At 34.1% G+C, this 23,130-nt stretch overlaps 1 protein-coding gene across 1 annotated transcript; it reads left to right on the top strand.

Moving 5' to 3' along the window:
* The first annotated feature begins 1,560 nt into the window (after positions 1 to 1,560).
* LOC139904049 (beta-amyrin 28-monooxygenase-like) lies at positions 1,561 to 23,048 on the top strand. The gene is made up of 4 exons (XM_071885984.1): positions 1,561 to 1,767; positions 8,307 to 9,060; positions 22,391 to 22,587; positions 22,749 to 23,048. The coding sequence occupies exons 1-4, from the start codon at positions 1,561 to 1,563 to the stop codon at positions 23,046 to 23,048; spliced, it is 1,458 nt and encodes a 485-aa protein (XP_071742085.1).
* The last annotated feature ends 82 nt before the right edge of the window (positions 23,049 to 23,130 follow it).

The raw sequence follows: 23,130 nt of genomic DNA, 5'->3' as shown, positions 1-23,130 counted from the left end.
GGTTTATACTACCTCATTTCCAAATTAAGTGTTCATGTTTCCTTTTCTGAACATCTCAAAATATATGTCAAACTTTTAAGATAAGTGTATTCACAATTCGACAATAACTATCATGATTTGTTTTTAATGTTATCAATAAATTTATAAAGATAAGCTATTTTCTACGTTGTATTTATTGTAAAGTTGTTGACAATCATACGTTAATATAAGTTGAACTCGAGTCGAGTTTGAATATGATAGTACAAACAAGCACAGGCCGAGCTTCATATGTTAAGCTTGAACCGAGCTAGATTAGAGAACTGGCATGAGTGTCTTAGGGGGTGTGCACGTGGAGTAATCGCACTGGACTCGAAAATTTCAAATAGCTCAAAATTTTGAAAGACCCATATATTATTCTTTTAATGATCGAAAGAAAAAAAACATCAATTTTAAAACACTTTTTCACAATTAAAATAAAATCTTGAGATGAAAAAAATGGATATGCTCAAATCACGTTTATTAAGGATGCATTAATTAAGTTTTAAATCATGTAATGATTTAATTATTAAGAGTCGTAACAAATTAACGTTAATAACTATTGATAACAATATATTAGATAGTATTGACTCCAAGAGTTTCACCTACTTGACTCATTTACACCCTAAAAGACTTTGTACAACTTTATTATTTTATTTTATAACACTCAAGTGGAATTCCTAACTGTGTCTTGCATAGTTTTTTTCTGGATCTTCGTTGTATCATTATTTAGGATTGGAAGATTCCTTAATTTGTTTTGGTTGTTTTTCCAGTTTGATGTGAGCGAGTTGCTCTTGGTGCTGTTTGGCTGGTTGTTGGGTGTGTCCTTCAACCACATGTTCTTCGTTGTATCATTATTTTATTCATTTATATACTCATTTACCAAAAAAATAAAAAAATTTGGAACGATATATATATATATATATATATATATATATATATATATATATATATATATATATATATATATATATATATATATATATATAATCAAGAGGGAATCACTTTTTGAGAGGAATTTGGGGAAGTAAATTTCTTTTTTTGAAATTTTTTTCAGGCATTAAGATCACATGAAAATATGAACATTTAAAAAGGACACTTTTTGATGAATGTTATTATTTTGGTGAGAAAACACTCGAAGAAAAAAAATGAAAACATGCATCATGAGTAATATTATTCTTCTTAGTTTTTTATTAAAATAACATTACTCATGATAAATGTTATCAATTATTTCTTCGATCGTTTTTCAGCATAAATAGTAACATTCATCACAAAATGTCTTTTTTGAATGTTTATATTTTCACCTAAACTTGATGTCTGAAAAAAAAATTCGAAAAAAAGAAAAAATTTTACTTCCCGCCAGTTTCCCTCAAAAAAGTGATATATATATATATATATATATATATATATATATATATATATATATATATATATATATATATATATATATATATAGTAGGCATACTCCCTATTTATGTACTAGTACTTGTTTTGTATAACTCACATAATTGATCGTAAACAATTAACTTGTCACAAAGTTAGAAAATGGATATCTTGTATACTTCTGCTTCTCTTCTATCCCTTGTTCTTGTCATTTACTTTTACATTCATTTTTTCGTCTATCGTTCGAAGCCATTCAATGATCAAAAATTACTCCCGCGTGGTAATAAAGGGTGGCCGGTAATTGGAGAGAATTACGAGTTTCTTGCTGCCGGATGGAAAGGTCATCCTGAAAAGTGTTGGAAATTTAGTGTAATTGAGGGATTTAATCTATACTTGTAAATGGGTTAGGAGGTACGGAGTGTATACCCATTAAGTGATAGATTACCCGGACCCGAAAGTGGTTTTCCATTATCACAAATTTGAGTGATTACGGAAGTATTATTCCTGCACTAGGTGAAACATCTCCATCGTGGAAATAAAACAAACAACTTTATGAAAATGATTTGTTTTAGATTTGAAAAGGAAATTGAATTTTATGGAAAAGATTTAATCGATTTCCATGATTTGGTTGTGGGAAATAAAACAAACAACTTTATGAAAAGGATTTGTTTTAGATTTGAAAAGGAAATTGATTTTTATGAAAAGGATTTAATCGATTTCCTTGATTTGGTTGTTGGAAATAAAACAAACAACTTTATGAAAAGGATTTGTTTTAGATTTGAAAAGGAAATTAGTTAGTGAAACATCTCCATCGTGGAATAATACTTGTTTTTGGGTGCCTATAAATAAGGACTATCATTCATGAGAAAAAATAGATACAAAAAAAATACCTTAATACTCTTATGCAAAAGAGTTCTTGTTTACTGCCAATAACAAGAACTAATCTCTGTCTTATCCCAAAGTGATATTCGTGTAACCCAGGCAATAAGGGTCGAATAATTACTTTCGGAAAGTGATACCACGATTCAGTGATTTATCCGGCTATCGATTATTTTACCCTACACGAAATTTCAATAACACCTCCAACAATCGAAAGTAATTATTTGTTATAATCGATGGCAGCTACGATGAAACACATGACGGCGAATTTCTCTAAACTTGATAAGTTTGAGGGAATTGATTTTAGGAGATGGCAAAAGAAGATGCACTTCTTTCTGAGCAGCATGAGTGTGGTGTACGTACTCAGCACACCAATTCCTGAAGATCATGGTGATGATGCCACTGTTGAACAAATTCGAAAAAGGTTCAAGTGGGAGAACGATGACTACATCGCTAGAGGTTTAATCCCCAATGGTATGGCTGATTCCCTTTTTGATATTTACCTAAATGTTGAATCTGCTAAAGAACTATGGGACTGTTTAGAAACCAAGTATATGTCTGAGGATGCTTCTAGTAAAAAGTTCCTTGTGAGTAATTTTAATAATTACAAGATGGTCGATTCTAGACCGGTCTTGGAACAATACAATGAGCTCATTCGTATACTTGGTCAATTCACACAACATAAGATGAACATGGATGAGTCTATTCAAGTCTCAAGCATAATTGATAAACTACCTCCATCTTGGAAAGAATTTAAACATTCTTTGAAACATAAGAAGGAGGAGTTAACTCTTGTTGAGTTGGGTAGTCATCTGCGTATTGAGGAATCCCTCAGGTTGCAGGATAATGACAAGCTAAAGAGCAACGAAGTTGCTGGTACGTCTGTTGTCAATATGGTGGAACATAAAAAGTTCACTAGTAATAATGACAAAAAGGGGAAACGTAAACATCAAGGTAATAACAAAGTTGATCCTAATAAGAAGTCTAAATTGACTTGTTGGAAGTATGGTAAATCTGGACACTTGAAGAGGTATTGCAAGGTTATTTTTGGCACTAACAATGCTAAGGGATCTAGCACAAATGGTTCGGGCAATGGTTCGAACAACCAAGCCCCGAAAGGTCAGAATATATTTAATAATTCAATTGAGAATTATTATGTTTCGTATATATCTGAGATTTGTTTTGTGCAGTATGATGATGTTGCATGGTGGGTTGACTCTGGAGCTACTATTCATGTATGTAAGGATAGATGTTGGTTCAAGACTTACGAGTCGATGACTGATGGATCAATTCTTCATATGGGAAATGAGTCAACAGCCTCTATTCATGGACGTGGTCGTGTGGATTTAAGTTTTAGTTCTGAAAAGATTGTTTCTTTGTTTAATGTTTTGCATGTACCACAAATTAGGAAAAATTTGGTTTCAAGTAGTATGTTGAATAATTGTGGTTACAAGCAAGTTATTGAATCTGACAAGTTTGTTCTATCTAAAAATGGTTTATTTGTTGGATTTGGTTATTTGAGTAATGGAATGTTTAGACTAAACATTGAACATGTAAGTGTTGATATTGCTTGTATGTCTACTACTAGCATAAATAATTCTATTCTTTGGCATGCTAGACTAGGACATGTACACTTTAAAAGAATGCAAGATATGTCTAAAGATGGATTAATACCGGCCTTTGATATGAACAATGAAAAGTGTAAAACGTGTATGTTGACAAAGATCACTAAGAAACCTTTTCAAAATATACATCGTGATACTGAGATTTTGGAATTAATACATAGTGATTTATGTGATTTGCATGTAACTCCTACTTTAGGGAACAAGAAATATTTTGTGACTTTTATTGATGATGCTTCTAGGTTTTGCTATGTTTATTTGTTACATACTAAGAATGAAGCATTAGATAAATTTAAAATATTTAAAACTGAAGTAGAATTACAATAAAAGGCATTGATTAAAAGACTTAGAACGGATAGGGGAGGTGAATACATTGACCAATTGTATTTCCAATCCGTTGGTATTATCCATGAGACCACAGCTCCTTATACTCCACAACAAAATGGTATGTCTGAGAGGAAGAATAGGGTCCTCGAAGAGATGGTTAATTCCATGTTATCCTATTCGGGTTTAAGTAAGGGATTTTGGGGAGAAGCTATATTAACAGCTTGTTATTTGCTTAATAGAGTTCCTAACAAAAGGAACAAGATTACACCTTATGAACTTTGGAATAAAAGAAAACCTAACTTGAACTATCTTCGGGTATGGGGTTGTAGGGCTGTTGTAAGACTGCCTGATCCTAATAAGAAAAGTTTGGGTGAAAGAGGTATAGATTGCATATTTATTGGATATGTTGAACATTCCAAGGCGTATAGGTTCTATGTTATAGAGCCTAATGAGTTTGTCTCAATTAATTCTGTGATTGAATCAAGGGATGCAATCTTTGATGAAAATCGATTTTCATCTATACCTAGACCAAAGGATATGATTCCAAGTAACAATGGAATCAATAAGGATTGTAATGATGAAGTCTCTGAAAAGGCTGTTGATTAGTCACTTGAGATTCGAAAAAGTAAAAGAAAAGGGAAACCTAAATCATTTGGACCTGATTTTCAGTTATACTTAATTGAAGGTTCTAGGGATGATGTTTCTACCCAATATTCGTATTGTTTCAATGTTGATGATGATCCTAAAACATATGATGAAGCAATGAGGTCTCAGGATGTTGCATTCTGGAAAGAGGCAATTAATGATGAAATGAATTCTATCATGGGCAATAACACTTGGGTGTTAGCTGATCTACCTCCTGGTTGTAAACCTTTGGGTTGCAAATGGATCTTCAAAAAGAAGATGAAGGTAGATGGAACTATTGAAAAGTTCAAGGCAAGGTTAGTCATTCAAGGCTTTAGACAAAAGTCTGGAATTGACTATTTTGATACTTATGCTCCCGTGGCACGTATCACTACCATTAGACTGTTGATTGCTTTGGCTACAATTCACAATCTGGTTATTCACCAGATGGATGTGAAGACAGCATTCTTGAATGGTGAATTGGATGAGGAGGTTTATATGAACCAACCTCATGGCTTTGTCATGCCAGGTAATGAAGGCAAGGTGTGCAAACTTGTGAAGTCCTTATATGGTTTGAAACAAGCACCTAAGCAATGGCATCAGAAATTTGATAAAGTGGTTTTATCTAGTGGTTTTAAATTAAACCAAGCAGATAAATGTGTATATAGCAAATTTGATGATTCTGGTAAAGGAGTTATAATTTGTCTATATGTTGATGACATGTTAATCTTTGGGACTGACCAAAGTCAGGTTGATTTTACAAAAGAATTTTTGTCATCAAAATTCTCCATGAAAGATATGGGGGAGGCTGACGTTATCCTTGGCATTAGGATCAAACGTGAAAGCAAAGGAATTTTGATTTGTCAATCTCATTATGTTGAGAAGGTGTTGAAAAAGTTCAATTGCTTTGAATGTACTCCTGTGAGTACCCCTATTGATCCAAGTGAGAAGCTTATGCCTAATCAAGGTGAAGCTGTATCACAACTTGAGTATTCTCAGGTGATTGGCTGTTTGATGTACGCCATGACTTGTACAAGGCCGGATATTGCTTTTGTTGTGGGAAAACTGAGTAGATATACTAGTAATCCTAGTTCTCATCAATGGCAAGCAATTAGGCGAGTACTGAAGTACTTGAAGAAAACTATGGACTATAGTTTATCTTATAATGGGTTTCCTTCGGTAATAGAAGGATATTCTGATGCGAGTTGGATAACCAATATTGAAGATCATTCTTCAACGAGTGGTTGGGTGTTCTTGCTTGGGGGAGGTGCTATTTCATGGGCTTCTAAGAAGCAGACATGTATTACCAACTCAACGATGAAATCTGAGTTTGTTGCTTTAGCTGCTGCTGGTAAAGAAGCAGAATGGCTTAGAAACTTGATCCATGAGATACCATTATGGCCTAAACCTATAGCACTCATGTCTATCCATTGTGATAGTGCTGCGACATTGGCAAAGGCTTATAGCCAGATGTACAATGGAAAGTCTAGACACTTAGGTGTCAGACATAGCATGATTCATGAACTCATCATGAATGGGGTGATTTCTATAGTGTTCTTGAGGTCACAACAGAATTTAGCTGATCACTTTACGAAGGGATTGGCAAGAGACTTGGTTGACAAGTCTGCTGTGGGGATGGGTTTAAAGTCCACATAAATGTCTAATTATAAGATACCCAATTCCCTTCCAATGAAAATTAGAAGTTGAATTCAATGCGGAAGGCTTATACTTAGAAATTTGGAGTACATAAATTTTATATCATCCCAAGGAAAGGTATGTACTCGAACCTGCTGAAGGTGAGGTTGAAGTCTAGCTTCTTAACAGTTCATTTGAAAAAGTGCAAGAGTAGGTGCATGACTGAAGTGAACTACCTATGTGAATGTGAAGTTTTGCCGCTTCAACAAAGCTTGGACTTTTAGCTTTGGATACATTCATGAAAGGATATGGACACATGCAGTGGCGGAGCCACATGTAGTTTACTGGGGTCAGTTGACACCATTGAAATTTTATAGGGCCTGTAGTTTTATATTTGATACGCTTGAAGTTTTTAATTATTGTGAAACTTTGACCCCAGCCCTTTTCTAATTAAATAAAAGATCCCATTAAGATACTCTCTATTATTTACTGCAATGTTCTTTTAGTGGCTGAAAATGGGTTTGGAAATTGAAGCAGATAAAAAACAAAGTCCAAATTGCTTATTCATATTAGTATCAGGTCTATTATTTATTATTTAACATAGTATTACGTATTAAAACAAACCGTTGCTATTGGGAAGTAGTAGATATTTTTTAGTTGTATAATAATTATAATAAAATTTTGATAACGGTAGTCGTTGACGCGTTTTAAACAGTTATACATAGCATTTACGAATTAATTTATGGATGATAGTTACATGAATCTATAACCGTTTAAAGCGTGCTAAAAACACTAAAGGTTGTTGACACCATCCATCGGAAATCCTGGCTTTGCCACTGGACACATGGCTTGTAAAGTGTCAGGATAGCTTTAGAGTATTTGAAAACTTATGTGTATATTATTTTCAGTTATTCAAATGGGTTGAAGGGTTCAATTCTTAGAACACCCTGATTCTCGAATATTTGGAATGTGTAATGTACTAAGGTGAAAATTCAATCTTCAAGATATTTTCATTTATGCATGAGTTTTTGTTTTAATTTGTTTAATTCTCATGAAACGAATTGCACTAAATTGGGGAGGATTGTTGGAAATTTAGTGTAATTGAGGGATTTAATCTACACTTGTAAATGGTTTAGGAGGTACGGAGTGTACACCCATTAAGTGATAGATTACCCGGACCCGAAAGTAGTTTTCCATTATCACAAATTTGAGTGATTACGAAAGTATTATTCCTGCACTAGGTGAAACATCTCCATCGTGGAAATAAAACAAACAACTTTATGAAAATAATTTGTTTTAGATTTGAAAAGGAAATTGAATTTTATGAAAAGGATTTAATCGATTTCCTTGATTTGGTTGTTGGAAATAAAACAAACAACTTTATGAAAAGGATTTGTTTTAGATTTGAAAAGGAAATTGAATTTTATGAAAAGGATTTAATCGATTTCCTTGATTTGGTTGTTGGAAATAAAACAAACAACTTTATGAAAAGGATTTGTTTTAGATTTGAAAAGGAAATTAGTTAGTGAAACATCTCCATCGTAGAATAATACTTGTTTTTGGGTGTCTATAAATAAGGACTATCATTCATGAGAAAAAATATATACAAAAAAAACACCTTAATACTCTTATGCAAAAGAGTTCTTGTTTACTGCCAATAACAAGAACTAATCTCTGTCTTATCCCAAAGTGATATTCGTGTAACCCAGGCAATAAGGGTCGAATAATTACTTTCGAAAAGTGATACCACGATTCAGTGATTTATCCGGCTATCGATTATTTTACCCTACACGAAATTTCAATAAAACCTCCAACAAAAAGTTCATATACGATCGCATGTCTATATTTTCATCTATAGTTTTTAGAACTTCTCTACTGTTAGAGGACGTTGCGGTTCTATGTGGTTCTCAAGGTAATAAGTTCGTTTTCTCAAATGAGAACAAGAATATGCAAGCTTGGTTACCAGCTTCGGTACTCAAAATCTTTCCAGCTTCCCCGGATACTTATAAGGCAGAAAATACTAAGTTTCGAAAATTCCTTGTCAACACTCTTAAGAAGAAAGCATTGCAACAATTTGTCCCCATTATGGATAATGTTACGCAACGATATTTTGAAACTGAATGGAATGGGAAGAAAGAAATTATGGCATATGAACTAGCAAAAACCTTTGCTTTTGGACTTGCATGCAAGATCTTTCTTAGTATTGATGATCCTGAACTGATCGGATATTTATCCGGCTCATTTGAGAACATCATTACAGGGCTTTTTTCAATGCCAATTGATTTACCTATGACACCGTATAGAAAAGCAATCAATGCAGTCAAGGTTATACGAAAAGAACTTGTAGTCATAGCAAAACAAAGGGAAATTGATTTAGATGAAGGGAAAGCAACACCAACCCAAGACATATTGTCACATATGATTCTTCTTAACGAGGAAAATGGCGAGTTCCCAGGGAAATATGAACTTATTGCTGACAAGATCCAAGGGTTGTTGATGGGAGGCCATGATACTTTGAGCTCTGTTTGTTCTTCACTAGTAAAATTTCTTGCTGAGTTGCCTGAGATCTATAATGTAGTGACCCGAACTTTTCCATGTTTATATATATTAATTGAGATTGATATTTACATGATTAAATGTTTCCAACATGTTAAGCAATCAAACTTGTTAAGACTTGATTAATTGAAATATGTTTCATATAGACAATTGACCACCCAAGTTGACCGGTGATTCACGAACGTTAAAACTTGTAAAAACTATATGATGACATATATATGGATATATATATAGTTAACATGATACTATGATAAGTAAACATATCATTAAGTATATTAACAATGAACTACATATGTAAAAACAAGACTACTAACTTAATGATTTTTAAACGAGACATATATGTAACGATTATCGTTGTAAAGACATTTAATGTATATATATCATATTAAGAGATATTCATACATGATAATATCATGATAATATAATAATTTAAAATCTCATTTGATATTATAAACATTGGATTAACAACATTTAACAAGATCGTTAACCTAAAGGTTTCAAAACAACACTTACATGTAACGACTAACGATGACTTAACGACTCAGTTAAAATGTATATACATGTAGTGTTTTAATATGTATTTATACACTTTTGAAAGACTTCAATACACTTATCAAAATACTTCTACTTAACAAAAATTCTTACAATTACATCCTCGTTCAGTTTCATCAACAATTCTACTCGTATGCACCCGTATTCGTACTCGTACAATACACAGCTTTTAGATGTATGTACTATTGGTATATACACTCCAATGATCAGCTCTTAGCAGCCCATGTGAGTCACCTAACACATGTGGGAACCATCATTTGGCAACTAGCATGAAATATCTCATAAAATTACAAAAATATGAGTAATCATTCATGACTTATTTACATGAAAACAAAATTACATATCCTTTATATCTAATCCATACACCAACGACCAAAAACACCTACAAACACTTTAATTATTCAATTTTATTCATCTAATTTTTCTCTCTCAAGTTCTATCTTCAAGTTCTAAGTGTTCTTCATATATTCTACAAGTTCTAGTTACATAAAATCAAGAATACTTTCAAGTTTGCTAGCTCACTTTCAATCTTGTAAGGTGATCATCCAACCTCAAGAAATATTTGTTTCTTACAGTAGGTTATCATTCTAATACAAGGTAATAATCATATTCAAACTTTGGTTCAATTTCTATAACTATAACAATATTATTTCAAGTGATGATCTTACTTGAACTTGTTTTCGTGTCATGATTCTGCTTCAAGAACTTCGAGCCATCCAAGGATCCGTTGAAGCTAGATCCATTTTTCTATTTTCTAGTAGGTTTATCCAAGGAACTTAAGGTAGTAATGATGTTCATAACATCATTCGATTCATACATATAAAGCTATCTTATTCGAAGGTTTAAACTTGTAATCACTAGAACATAGTTTAGTTAATTCTAAACTTGTTCGCAAACAAAAGTTAATCCTTCTAACTTGACTTTTAAAATCAACTAAACACATGTTCTATATCTATATGATATGCTAACTTAATGATTTAAAACATGGAAACACGAAAAACACCGTAAAACCGGATTTACGCCGTCGTAGTAACACCGCGGGCTGTTTTGGGTTAGTTAATTAAAAACTATGATAAACTTTGATTTAAAAGTTGTTATTCTGAGAAAATGATTTTTATTATGAACATGAAACTATATCCAAAAATTATGGTTAAACTCAAAGTGGAAGTATGTTTTCCAAAATGGTCATCTAGACGTCGTTCTTTCGACTGAAATGACTACCTTTACAAAAACGACTTGTAACTTATTTTTTCGACTATAAACCTATACTTTTTCTGTTTAGATTCATAAAATAGAATTCAATATGAAACCATAGCAATTTGATTCACTCAAAACGGATTTAAAATGAAGAAGTTATGGGTAAAACAAGATTGGATAATTTTTCTCATTTTAGCTACTTGAAAATTGGTAACAAATCTATTCCAACCATAACTTAATCAACTTGTATTGTATATTATGTAATCTTGAGATACCATAGACACGTATACAATGTTTCGACCTATCATGTCGACACATCTATATATATTTCGAAACAACTATAGACACTCTATATGTGAATGTTGGAGTTAGCTATACAGGGTTGAGGTTGATTCCAAAATATATATATAGTTTGAGTTGTGATCAATACTGAGATACATATACACTGGGTCGTGGATTGATTCAAGATAATATTTATCGATTTATTTCTGTACATCTAACTGTGGACAACTAGTTGTAGGTTACTAACGAGGACAGCAGACTTAATAAGCTTAAAACATCAAAATATATTAAAAGTGTTGTAAATATATTTTGAACATACTTTGATATATATGTATATATTGTTATAGGTTCGTGATTCAACCAGTGGCCAAGTCTTACTTTCCGACGAAGTAAAAATCTGTGAAAGTGAGTTATAGTCCCACTTTTAAAATCTAATATTTTTGGGATGAGAATACATGCAGGTTTTATAAATGATTTACAAAATAGACACAAGTACGTGAAACTACATTCTATGGTTGAATTATCGAAATCGAATATGCCCCTTTTTATTAAGTCTGGTAATCTAAGAATTAGGGAACAGACACCCTAATTGACGCGAATCCTAAAGATAGATCTATTGGGCCTAACAAACCCCATCCAAAGTACCGGATGCTTTAGTACTTCAAAATTTATATCATATACGAAGGGTGTCCCGGAATGATGGGGATATTCTTATATATGCATCTTGTTAATGTCGGTTACCAGGTGTTCACCATATGAATGATTTTTATCTCTATGTATGGGATGTGTATTGAATTATGAAATCTTGTGGTCTATTATTATGATTTGATATATATAGGTTAAACCTAAAACTCACCAACATTTTTGTTGACGTTTTAAGCATGTTTATTCTCAGGTGATTATTAAGAGCTTCCGCTGTCGCATACTTAAATAAGGACGAGATTTGGAGTCCATGCTTGTATGATATTGTGTAAAAACTGCATTCAAGAAACTTATTTTGTTGTAACATATTTGTATTGTAAACCATTATGTAATGGTCGTGTGTAAACAGGATATTTTAGATTATCATTATTTGATAATCTACGTAAAGCTTTTTAAACCTTTATTGATGAAATAAAGGTTATGGTTTGTTTTAAAATGAATGCAGTCTTTGAAAAACGTCTCATATAGAGGTCAAAACCTCGCAACGAAATCAATTAATATGGAACGTTTTTAATCAATAAGAACGGGACATTTCAGTTGGTATCAGAGCGTTGGTCTTAGAGAACCAGAAAATTTGCATTAGTGTGTCTTATCGAGTTTGTTAGGATGCATTAGTGAGTCTGGCCTTCGACCGTGTTTTCTTTAAAAATGATTGCTTAACATTTTTGTTGGAAACTATATATTATTAACATGTATATATTATGTGATATATTAATCTCTTAACATGTTTGATATTGTGTGATAGATGTTTACCTCTAGCACAAATCCCATTGAATCACCTAATAATAACGAAGAGTCGAATATATATTGGACTGATTCACAAGTTCCCGAAGAAGAACCGGAAGAAGAATCAGAACCGGAAGAAGAATCAGAACCGGAAGAGGAGGAACCGGAGGAGGAAATAGAACCGGTGGGGGAAATAATAAAACGGTTAAGTAAAAGAAAATCCTCAACCAACCGACCAAGGTTAATTATGGTCAATGGTGTTTCCGCCAAGGAAGCAAAATATTGGGAGGATTACCAATTCTCTAATGAATCGGATTCCGATGAGAATTCCGATGATGTTATAGAAATTACCCCAACTGAATTTAAAAAGGCAAAACAAAATAATAAGGGAAAGGGCATAAAAATAGAGAAATCTAATTCCAACCCCGATGAACTTTATATGTATCGTCAATCCCCGAAGCCCTTAAGTTGTAACAATGACCCGGGAACCTCTAAACCACCAGGTTTTTCTAAACCAATGTGGAAAACGACGGCTCGTATTAGGGGAACATCATATATCCCTAGAAACTTGTCAAAACGAACCAAAACCGAAGAAGAAGAAGAAACGAGCGAGTCGGAATAAGATAGTTGTATTCGTGTGGTGTAATATATGTAATATAGTGTGCTTATGCTTTATGATATATGTAAAAATTGCTTGTATTAATAAGTATTTTTTTTTATGAATCTAACTCTTGTCTATTTTACAGTATAAAAACACAAAATGGATAGATAACCCAATATTTTAAGAGACCTACCCGGAGACATGATTGATGAAATCTTGTCTAGAGTCGGTCAGAATTCTTTGGCACAACTATTTACGGTGAAATTAGTTTGTAAGACATTCGAAGAACGTTCCAAGAATGTCTTGGTTTATAAGAGACTTTCGTTTGAAAGATGGGGGATATCACATTGGGAAACCCATAAGTTACGATGTGTTTACTTTGACGCATATATTGCGGGGAACCCAAATGCTATTTTACGCAACGGGTTAAGAAATTATTTTGACGCAATGTATCCGAATATAGGACTTCATGATTTAGAAAAAGCGGCTAACATGCAACATAAAGAAGCATGCTATGCTTACGGGTTAGTAATGTTCGCTTCTCACCAAGGTGAGAAAAAGAACATCGGGCTACAACTATTAAACAAAACGTTCCCACAAGTGACGGAGTCGGTAATTGGGGTAAGAAATGAGGTTTTTAGATTGTTACGGGACTGTTGGACATTACGTAACCCTCGTCCCTTTGACGACGTTACAACACGCTGTCTTATCAATGGCCATAACGGTTATGTTCCACAAGACCAAGGATGGGAAGTAATCCTAGTAAAACCAGAATGCATGAATTGTTTCTGGACGTATGAATTACGTGTCTTTATTGCCTTTGCTGAACGACTTGTGTACTAGCTAGAATTATCTTCACAACCATCTTGTATCAAATTTATTGTGTGCTATATTTCATGCTATATGTAAAATAAGCGGTATTGTAAGTTTGTAAAATATTGTGTAAAAGTTTGAACGCGAAATATTATTATAATCAGTTTTTCATATAGAATTGTAGTAGTTGAATTGTATATTAGCTACTAAGTATGAACTTAACGGGTAGGTACTACCCGAATTTAAACTTATAAAACGCTAATATGAAGAAAAAGCTTTTATAAATGAGTTCATATTATGCTACGAAATACTATTAACTACTCTTAATATTCTGTATGATTAACTTGTTCCATTTGACTATTTTGAAGGAAATGCCACCGAATACTCGACACACCGTGAATATGAATGAAGAGAAATTCCGCACTTTTCTAGCTTCAAACATAGCCGCAGTACAGGCTGCGCTACATACCAACAATAACCTTGGATCTAGCAGTACAGGAAATCGTGTAGGATGCACCTACAAAGAATTCACTGCCTGTAAACCTTTGGAATTTGATGGAACCGAAGGACCGATCGGATTGAAACGGTGGACCGAGAAGGTCGAATCAGTGTTTGCCATAAGTAAGTGTACTGAAGAGGACAAAGTAAAGTACGCTACGCATACCTTCACAGGTTCTGCGTTAACATGGTGGAATACCTCTCTAGAGCAAGTGGGACAAGACGATGCGTACGCACTACCGTGGTCAGCATTCAAGCACTTGATGAACGAGAAGTACCATCCCAGAACTGAGGTCAATAAGCTCAAGACAGAACTTAGAGGGTTACGAACCCAAGGATTTGATATTACCACGTACGAAAGACGATTCACAGAATTGTGCCTATTGTGTCCGGGAGCGTTCGAAGATGAGGAAGAGAAGATCGACGCGTTTGTGAAAGGATTACCGGAAAGAATCCAAGAAGATATAAGTTCACACGAGCCCGCCTCCATACAACAGGCATGTAGAATGGCTCACAAACTAGTGAACCAGATTGAGGAAAGAATTAAAGAACATACGGCTGAAGAGGCCAATGTGAAGCAAGTCAAAAGAAAGTGGGAGGAAAACGGTGATAAGAATCACCAATACAACAACAACAGCAATTACAATAATAATCGCAACAATTATCCCAACAATCGTAACATCAATCGCAACTACAACAAACGGCCCAACAACAACAACAACAACAACAACAACAACAACAACAACAACAACAACAACAACAACAACAACAACAACAACAACAATAACAGCAGCAACTACAACAATCATCCCAACAACAATAACAACCGCAACAACAACAACAATCAGAAGCAGCTATGCCAAAGGTGTGAAAAGTATCACTCGGGGTTCTGCACCAAATTTTGCAACAAGTGTAAAAGAAATGGTCATAGCGCGGCGAAGTGTGAGGTCTACGGACCAGGGGTTAACAGAACGAAAGGAACAAATGGTGTCGGAACGAGTAATGGCGGAGCAAGTAGTGTCGGAGCAAGTTATGCCAATGTAGTTTGTTATAAATGTGAAAAACCGGGCCACATTATTAGAAATTGCCCGAACCAGGAGAACACGAATGGACAAGGCCGCGGAAGAGTTTTTAATATTAATGCGGTAGAGGCACAGGAAGACCCGGAGCTTTTTACGGGTACGTTTCTTATTGACAATAAATCTGCTTACATTTTATTTGATTCGGGTGCGGATAGAAGCTATATGAGTAGAAATTTTTGTGCTAAATTAAGTTGTCCATTGACGCCGTTGGATAGTAAATTTTTACTCGAATTAGCAAACGGTAAATTAATTTCAGCAGATAATATATGCCGGAATCGAGAAATTAAACTGGGTAGCGAAATATTTAAGATTGATTTGATACCAGTAGAGTTAGGGAGTTTTAATGTAATAGTTGGCATGGACTGGCTGAAGAAGATGAAAGCAGAGATCGTATGTTATAAAAATGCAATTCGCATTGTACGAGAAGAAGGAGAACCCTTAATGGTGTACGGAGAAAAGGGCAACATGAAGCTACATCTTATTAGTAATTTGAAGGCACAAAAACTAATAAGAAAAGGTTGCTATGCTGTTCTAGCACACGTCGAGAAAGTACAAACTGAAGAAAAGAGCATCAATGATGTTCCTGTCGCAAAAGAATTTCCCGATGTATTTCCGAAAGAATTACCGGGACTACTTCCACATCGATCTGTTGAATTTCAAATAGATCTTGTACCAGGAGCTGCACCAATAGCTCGTGCTCCTTATAGACTCGCACCCAGCGAGATGAAAGAACTGCAAAGCCAACTACAAGAACTATTAGAACGTGGTTTCATTTGACCAAGCACATCACCATGGGGAGCTCCTGTTTTGTTTGTCAAGAAGAAGGATGGTACATTTAGGTTGTGTATTGACTACAGAGAGTTGAACAAACTTACCATCAAAAACCGTTATCCACTGCCGAGAATTGACGACTTATTTGATCAACTACAAGGCTCGTCGGTTTATTCGAAAGATCGATTTACGTTCTGGATATCATCAAATGCGAGTAAAGGAGGATGATATTCCAAAAACTGCTTTTAGGACGCGTTATGGTCATTACGAGTTTATGGTTATGCCGTTTGGATTGACTAACACACCAGCTGTGTTCATGGACCTTATGAACCGAGTGTGTGGGCCATATCTTGACAAGTTTGTCATTGTTTTCATCGATGACATACTTATTTACTCAAAGAATGATCAAGAGCACGAAGAACATTTGAGAAAAGTGCTAGAAGTATTGAAGAAAGAAAAATTGTACGCTAAGTTTTCAAAGTGTGCATTTTGGTTGGAAGAAGTTCAATTCCTCGGTCACATAGTGAACAAAGAAGGTATCCAGGTGGACCCGACAAAGATCGAAACCTTTGAAAAGTGGGAAACCCCAAAAATTCCGAAGCATATACGTCAATTTTTATTATTGGCTGGTTACTACAGAAGATTCATTCAAGATTTCTCCAAAATAGCAAAACCCTTGACTGCATTAACGCATAAAGGGAAGAAATTTGAATGGAAGGATGAACAAGAGAAGGCGTTTCAATTATTGAAGAAAAAGCTAACTACGGCACCTATATAGTCATTGCCTGAAAGGAACGATGATTTTGTGATTTATTGTGACGCATCAAAGCAAGGTCTCGGTTGTGTATTAATGCAACGGACGAAGGTTTTTGCTTATGCGTCTAGATAATTGAAGATTCACTAGCAAAATTATACGACGCATGATTTGAAATTAGGCGCGGTTGTTTTTGCATTAAAGACTTGGAGGCACTACTTATATAGGGTCAAAAGTATTATATATACCGACCACAAAAGTCTTCAACACATATTTAATCAGAAACAACTGAATATGAGGCAGCGTAGGTGGATTGAATTGTTGAATGATTACGACTTTGAGATTCGTTACCACCCGGGGAAGGCAAATGTGATAGCCGACGCCTTGAGCAGAAAGGACAGAGAACCCATTCGAGTAAAATCCATGAATATAATGATTCACACTAACCTTACTACTCAAATAAAGGAGGCGCAACAAGGTGTTTTAAAAGAGGGAAATTTAAAGGATGAAATACCCAAAGGATTGGAGAAGCATCTTAATATTCGGGATGACGGAACCCGGTATAGGGCTGAAAGAATTTGGGTACCAAAATTTGGAGATATGAGAGAAATGGTACTTAGAGAAGCTCATAAAACCAGATACTCAATACATCCTGGAACGGGGAAGATGTACAAGGATCTTAAGAAACATTTTTGGTGGCCAGGTATGAAAGCCAATATTGCTAAATATGTAGGAGAATGTTTGACGTGTTCTAAGGTCAAAGCTGAACATCAGAAACCATCAGGTCTACTACAACAACCTGAAATCCCGGAATGGAAATGGGAAAACATTACTATGGATTTCATTACTAAATTGCCAAGGACTGCAAGTGGTTATGATACTATTTGGGTAATAGTTGATCGTCTCACCAAGTCAGCACACTTTCTGCCAATAAGAGAAGATGACAAGATGGAGAAGTTAGCATGACTGTATTTGAAGGAAGTCGTCTCCAGACATGGAATACCAATCTCAATTATCTCTGATAGGGATGGCAGATTTATTTCAAGATTCTGGCAGACATTACAGAAAGCATTGGGAAATCGTCTAGACATGAGTACTGCCTATCATCCACAAACTGATGGGCAGAGTGAAAGGACGATACAAACGCTTGAAGACATGCTACGAGCTTGTGTTATTGATTTCGAAAACAGTTGGGATCGACATCTACCGTTAGCAGAATTTTCCTTCAACAACAGCTACCATTCAAGCATTGAGATGGCGCCGTTTGAAGCACTTTATGGTAGAAAGTGCAGGTCTCCGATTTGTTGGAGTGAAGTGGGGGATAAACAGATTACGGGTCCGGAGATAATACAAGAAACTACCGAGAAAATCATCCAAATTCAACAAAGATTGAAAATCGCCCAGAGTCGACAAAAGAGCTACGCGGACAGTAAAAGAAAAGATATAGAGTTTGAAATTGGAGAAATGCTCATGCTTAAGGTTTCACCTTGGAAAGGCGTTGTTCGATTTGGTAAACGGGGGAAACTAAATCCAAGGTACATTGGACCATTCAAGATTATAGATCGTGTCGGACCAGTAGCTTACCAACTGGAGCTACCTCAACAACTCGCGGCTGTACATAACACTTTCCACGTCTCAAATTTGAAGAAATGTTTTGCTAAAGAAGATCTCACTATTCCGTTGGACGAAATCCAAATCAATGAAAAACTTCAATTCATTGAAGAACCCGTCGAAATAATGGATCGTGAGGTTAAGAGACTTAAACAAAAAAAGATACCGATTGTTAAGGTTCGATGGAATGCTCGTAGAGGACCCGAGTTCACCTGGGAGCGTGAAGATCAGATGAAGAAGAAATACCCGCATCTATTTCTAGAAGATTCGTCAACACCTTCAACAGCTTAAAATTTCGGGACGAAATTTATTTAACGGGTAGGTACTGCAGTGACCCGAACTTTTCCATGTTTATATATATTAATTGAGATTGATATTTACATGATTAAATGTTTCCAACATGTTAAGCAATCAAACTTGTTAAGACTTGATTAATTGAAATATGTTTCATATAGACAATTGACCACCCAAGTTGACCGGTGATTCACGAACGTTAAAACTTGTAAAAACTATATGATGACATATATATGGATATATATATAGTTAACATGATACTATGATAAGTAAACATATCATTAAGTATATTAACAATGAACTACATATGTAAAAACAAGACTACTAACTTAATGATTTTTAAACGAGACATATATGTAACGATTATCGTTGTAAAGACATTTAATGTATATATATCATATTAAGAGATATTCATACATGATAATATCATGATAATATAATAATTTAAAATCTCATTTGATATTATAAACATTGGATTAACAACATTTAACAAGATCGTTAACCTAAAGGTTTCAAAACAACACTTACATGTAACGACTAACGATGACTTAACGACTCAGTTAAAATGTATATACATGTAGTGTTTTAATATGTATTTATACACTTTTGAAAGACTTCAATACACTTATCAAAATACTTCTACTTAACAAAAATGCTTACAATTACATCCTCGTTCAGTTTCATCAACAATTCTACTCGTATGCACCCGTATTCGTACTCGTACAATACACAGCTTTTAGATGTATGTACTATTGGTATATACACTCCAATGATCAGCTCTTAGCAGCCCATGTGAGTCACCTAACACATGTGGGAACCATCATTTGGCAACTAGCATGAAATATCTCATAAAATTACAAAAATATGAGTAATCATTCATGACTTATTTACATGAAAACAAAATTACATATCCTTTATATCTAATCCATACACCAACGACCAAAAACACCTACAAACACTTTAATTATTCAATTTTCTTCATCTAATTTATCTCTCTCAAGTTCTATCTTCAAGTTCTAAGTGTTCTTCATATATTCTACAAGTTCTAGTTACATAAAATCAAGAATACTTTCAAGTTTGCTAGCTCACTTCCAATCTTGTAAGGTGATCATCCAACCTCAAGAAATCTTTGTTTCTTACAGTAGGTTATCATTCTAATACAAGGTAATAATCATATTCAAACTTTGGTTCAATTTCTATAACTATAACAATCTTATTTCAAGTGATGATCTTACTTGAACTTGTTTTCGTGTCATGATTCTGCTTCAAGAACTTCGAGCCATCCAAGGATCCGTTGAAGCTAGATCCATTTTTCTATTTTCCAGTAGGTTTATCCAAGGAACTTAAGGTAGTAATGATGTTCATAACATCATTCGATTCATACATATAAAGCTATCTTATTCGAAGGTTTAAACTTGTAATCACTAGAACATAGTTTAGTTAATTCTAAACTTGTTCGCAAACAAAAGTTAATCCTTCTAACTTGACTTTTAAAATCAACTAAACACATGTTCTATATCTATATGATATGCTAACTTAATGATTAAAAACATGAAAACACGAAAAACACCGTAAAACCGGATTTACGCCGTCGTAGTAACACCGCGGGCTGTTTTGGGTTAGTTAATTAAAAACTATGATAAACTTTGATTTAAAAGTTGTTATTCTGAGAAAATAATTTTTATTATGAACATGAAACTATATCCAAAAATTATGGTTAAACTCAAAGTGGAATTATGTTTTCTAAAATGGTCATCTAGACGTCGTTCTTTCGACTGAAATGACTACCTTTACAAAAACGACTTGTAACTTATTTTTCCGACTATAAACCTATACTTTTTCTGTTTAGATTCATAAAATTGAGTTCAATATGAAACCATAGCAATTTGATTCACTCAAAACGGATTTAAAATGAAGAAGTTATGGGTAAAACAAGATTGGATAATTTTTCTCATTTTAGCTACGTGAAAATTGGTAACAAATCTATTCCAACCATAACTTAATCAACTTGTATTGTATATTATGTAATCTTGAGATACCATAGACACGTATACAATGTTTCGACCTATCATGTCGACACATCTATATATATTTCGGAACAACCATAGACACTCTATATGTGAATGTTGGAGTTAGCTATACAGGGTTGAGGTTGATTCGAAAATATATATAGTTTGAGTTGTGATCAATACTGAGATACGTATACACTGGGTCGTGGATTGATTCAAGATAATATTTATCAATTTATTTATGTACATCTAACTGTGGACAACTAGTTGTAGGTTACTAACGAGGACAGCTGACTTAATAAGCTTAAAACATCAAAATATATTAAAAGTGTTGTAAATATATTTTGAACATACTTTGATATATATGTATATATTGTTATAGGTTCTTGATTCAACCAGTGGCCAAGTCTTACTTTCCGACGAAGTAAAAATCTGTGAAAGTGAGTTATAGTCCCACTTTTAAAATCTAATATTTTTGGGATGAGAATACATGCAGGTTTTATAAATGATTTACAAAATAGACACAAGTACGTGAAACTACATTCTATGGTTGAATTATCGAAATCGAATATGCCCCTTTTTATTAAGTCTGGTAATCTAAGAATTAGGGAATAGACACCCTAATTGACGCGAATCCTAAAGATAGATCTATTGGGCCTAACAAACCCCATCCAAAGTACCGGATGCTTTAGTACTTCGAAATTTATATCATATCCGAAGGGTGTCCCGGAATGATGAGGATATTCTTATATATGCATCTTGTTAATGTCGGTTACCAGGTGTTCACCATATGAATGATTTTTATCTCTATGTATGGGATGTGTATTGAATTATGAAATCTTGTGGTCTATTATTATGATTTGATATATATAGGTTAAACCTAAAACTCACCAACATTTTTGTTGACGTTTTAAGCATGTTTATTCTCAGGTGATTATTAAGAGCTTCCGCTGTCGCATACTTTAATAAGGACGAGATTTGGAGTCCATGCTTGTATGATATTGTGTAAAAACTGCATTCAAGAAACTTATTTTGTTGTAACATATTTGTATTGTAAACCATTATGTAATGGTCGTGTGTAAACAGGATATTTTAGATTATCATTATTTGATAATCTACGTAAAGCTTTTTAAACCTTTATTGATGAAATAAAGGTTATGGTTTGTTTTAAAATGAATGCAGTCTTTGAAAAACGTCTCATATAGAGGTCAAAACCTCGCAACGAAATCAATTAATATGGAACGTTTTTAATCAATAAGAACGAGACATTTCATATAATGGAGTCTACAACGGTATGAACATAATCTAGCTAATATGTTTATGTTTATGTTTATGCTTACGCAGAACGCCCTTATATATATATATATATATATATATATATATATATATATATATATATATATATATATATATATATATATATATATATATATTGTATAATATAATATACGATGAACGTATATATGTAGAACAAATTGAAATTGCAAAGTCTAAAGCACCTGGAGAACCGTTGGTGTTGAATGATCTATCGAAAATGAAATACTCATGGAAAGTTGCATGCGAGGTTCTAAGATTATCCCCAATGGGCCAAGGTTATAGACAAGTCATTACCGATATCATGTACAATGGCTACCATATCCCCAAGGGCTGGAAGGTACGTAATTAATCACATATGACTTTTCTTATACAATGGCTACTACATCCCCAAGGGCTACTATATCCCCAAAGGGCCAAGGTTCCATCATTAATTAATTAAGTTGTAGAGAGTATGTTTCTTATGCTCTTTTTTTATTCTCATGGTATTGTTTATTATAGATTTATTGGACTGCAGCCTCGACCCACAAAAACCCAGAGTACTTTCCAGAACCCGAAAAATTTGACCCATCAAGATTCGAAGGCAACGGTCCCGAACCTTATACCTTTGTGCCGTTCGGAGGAGGAGCTCATCTGTGTCCTGGAAAAGAGTACGCTCGACTAGCAATACTTGTGTTCATGCATCATCTAGTAACAAAATTCAAATGGGAGAAAACATTTGCGGATGAACAAATTGTTTACAACCCAATGCCCAAACCGGACAAGGGTCTTCCTATTCGTATTTACCCTCATATATCTTAAATGTGCCTCTGTATATATTTCTACTGTCACGTTTCCCTACGTGGCACCGATAACGTTTAACTATGGTCAACTGTAAACGAAT

Source organism: Rutidosis leptorrhynchoides, chromosome 4 (assembly GCF_046630445.1).
Source record: "Rutidosis leptorrhynchoides isolate AG116_Rl617_1_P2 chromosome 4, CSIRO_AGI_Rlap_v1, whole genome shotgun sequence".
NCBI classification, from domain to species: domain Eukaryota; kingdom Viridiplantae; phylum Streptophyta; class Magnoliopsida; order Asterales; family Asteraceae; genus Rutidosis; species Rutidosis leptorrhynchoides.
This window is presented reverse-complemented; position numbering and strand designations above follow the sequence as displayed.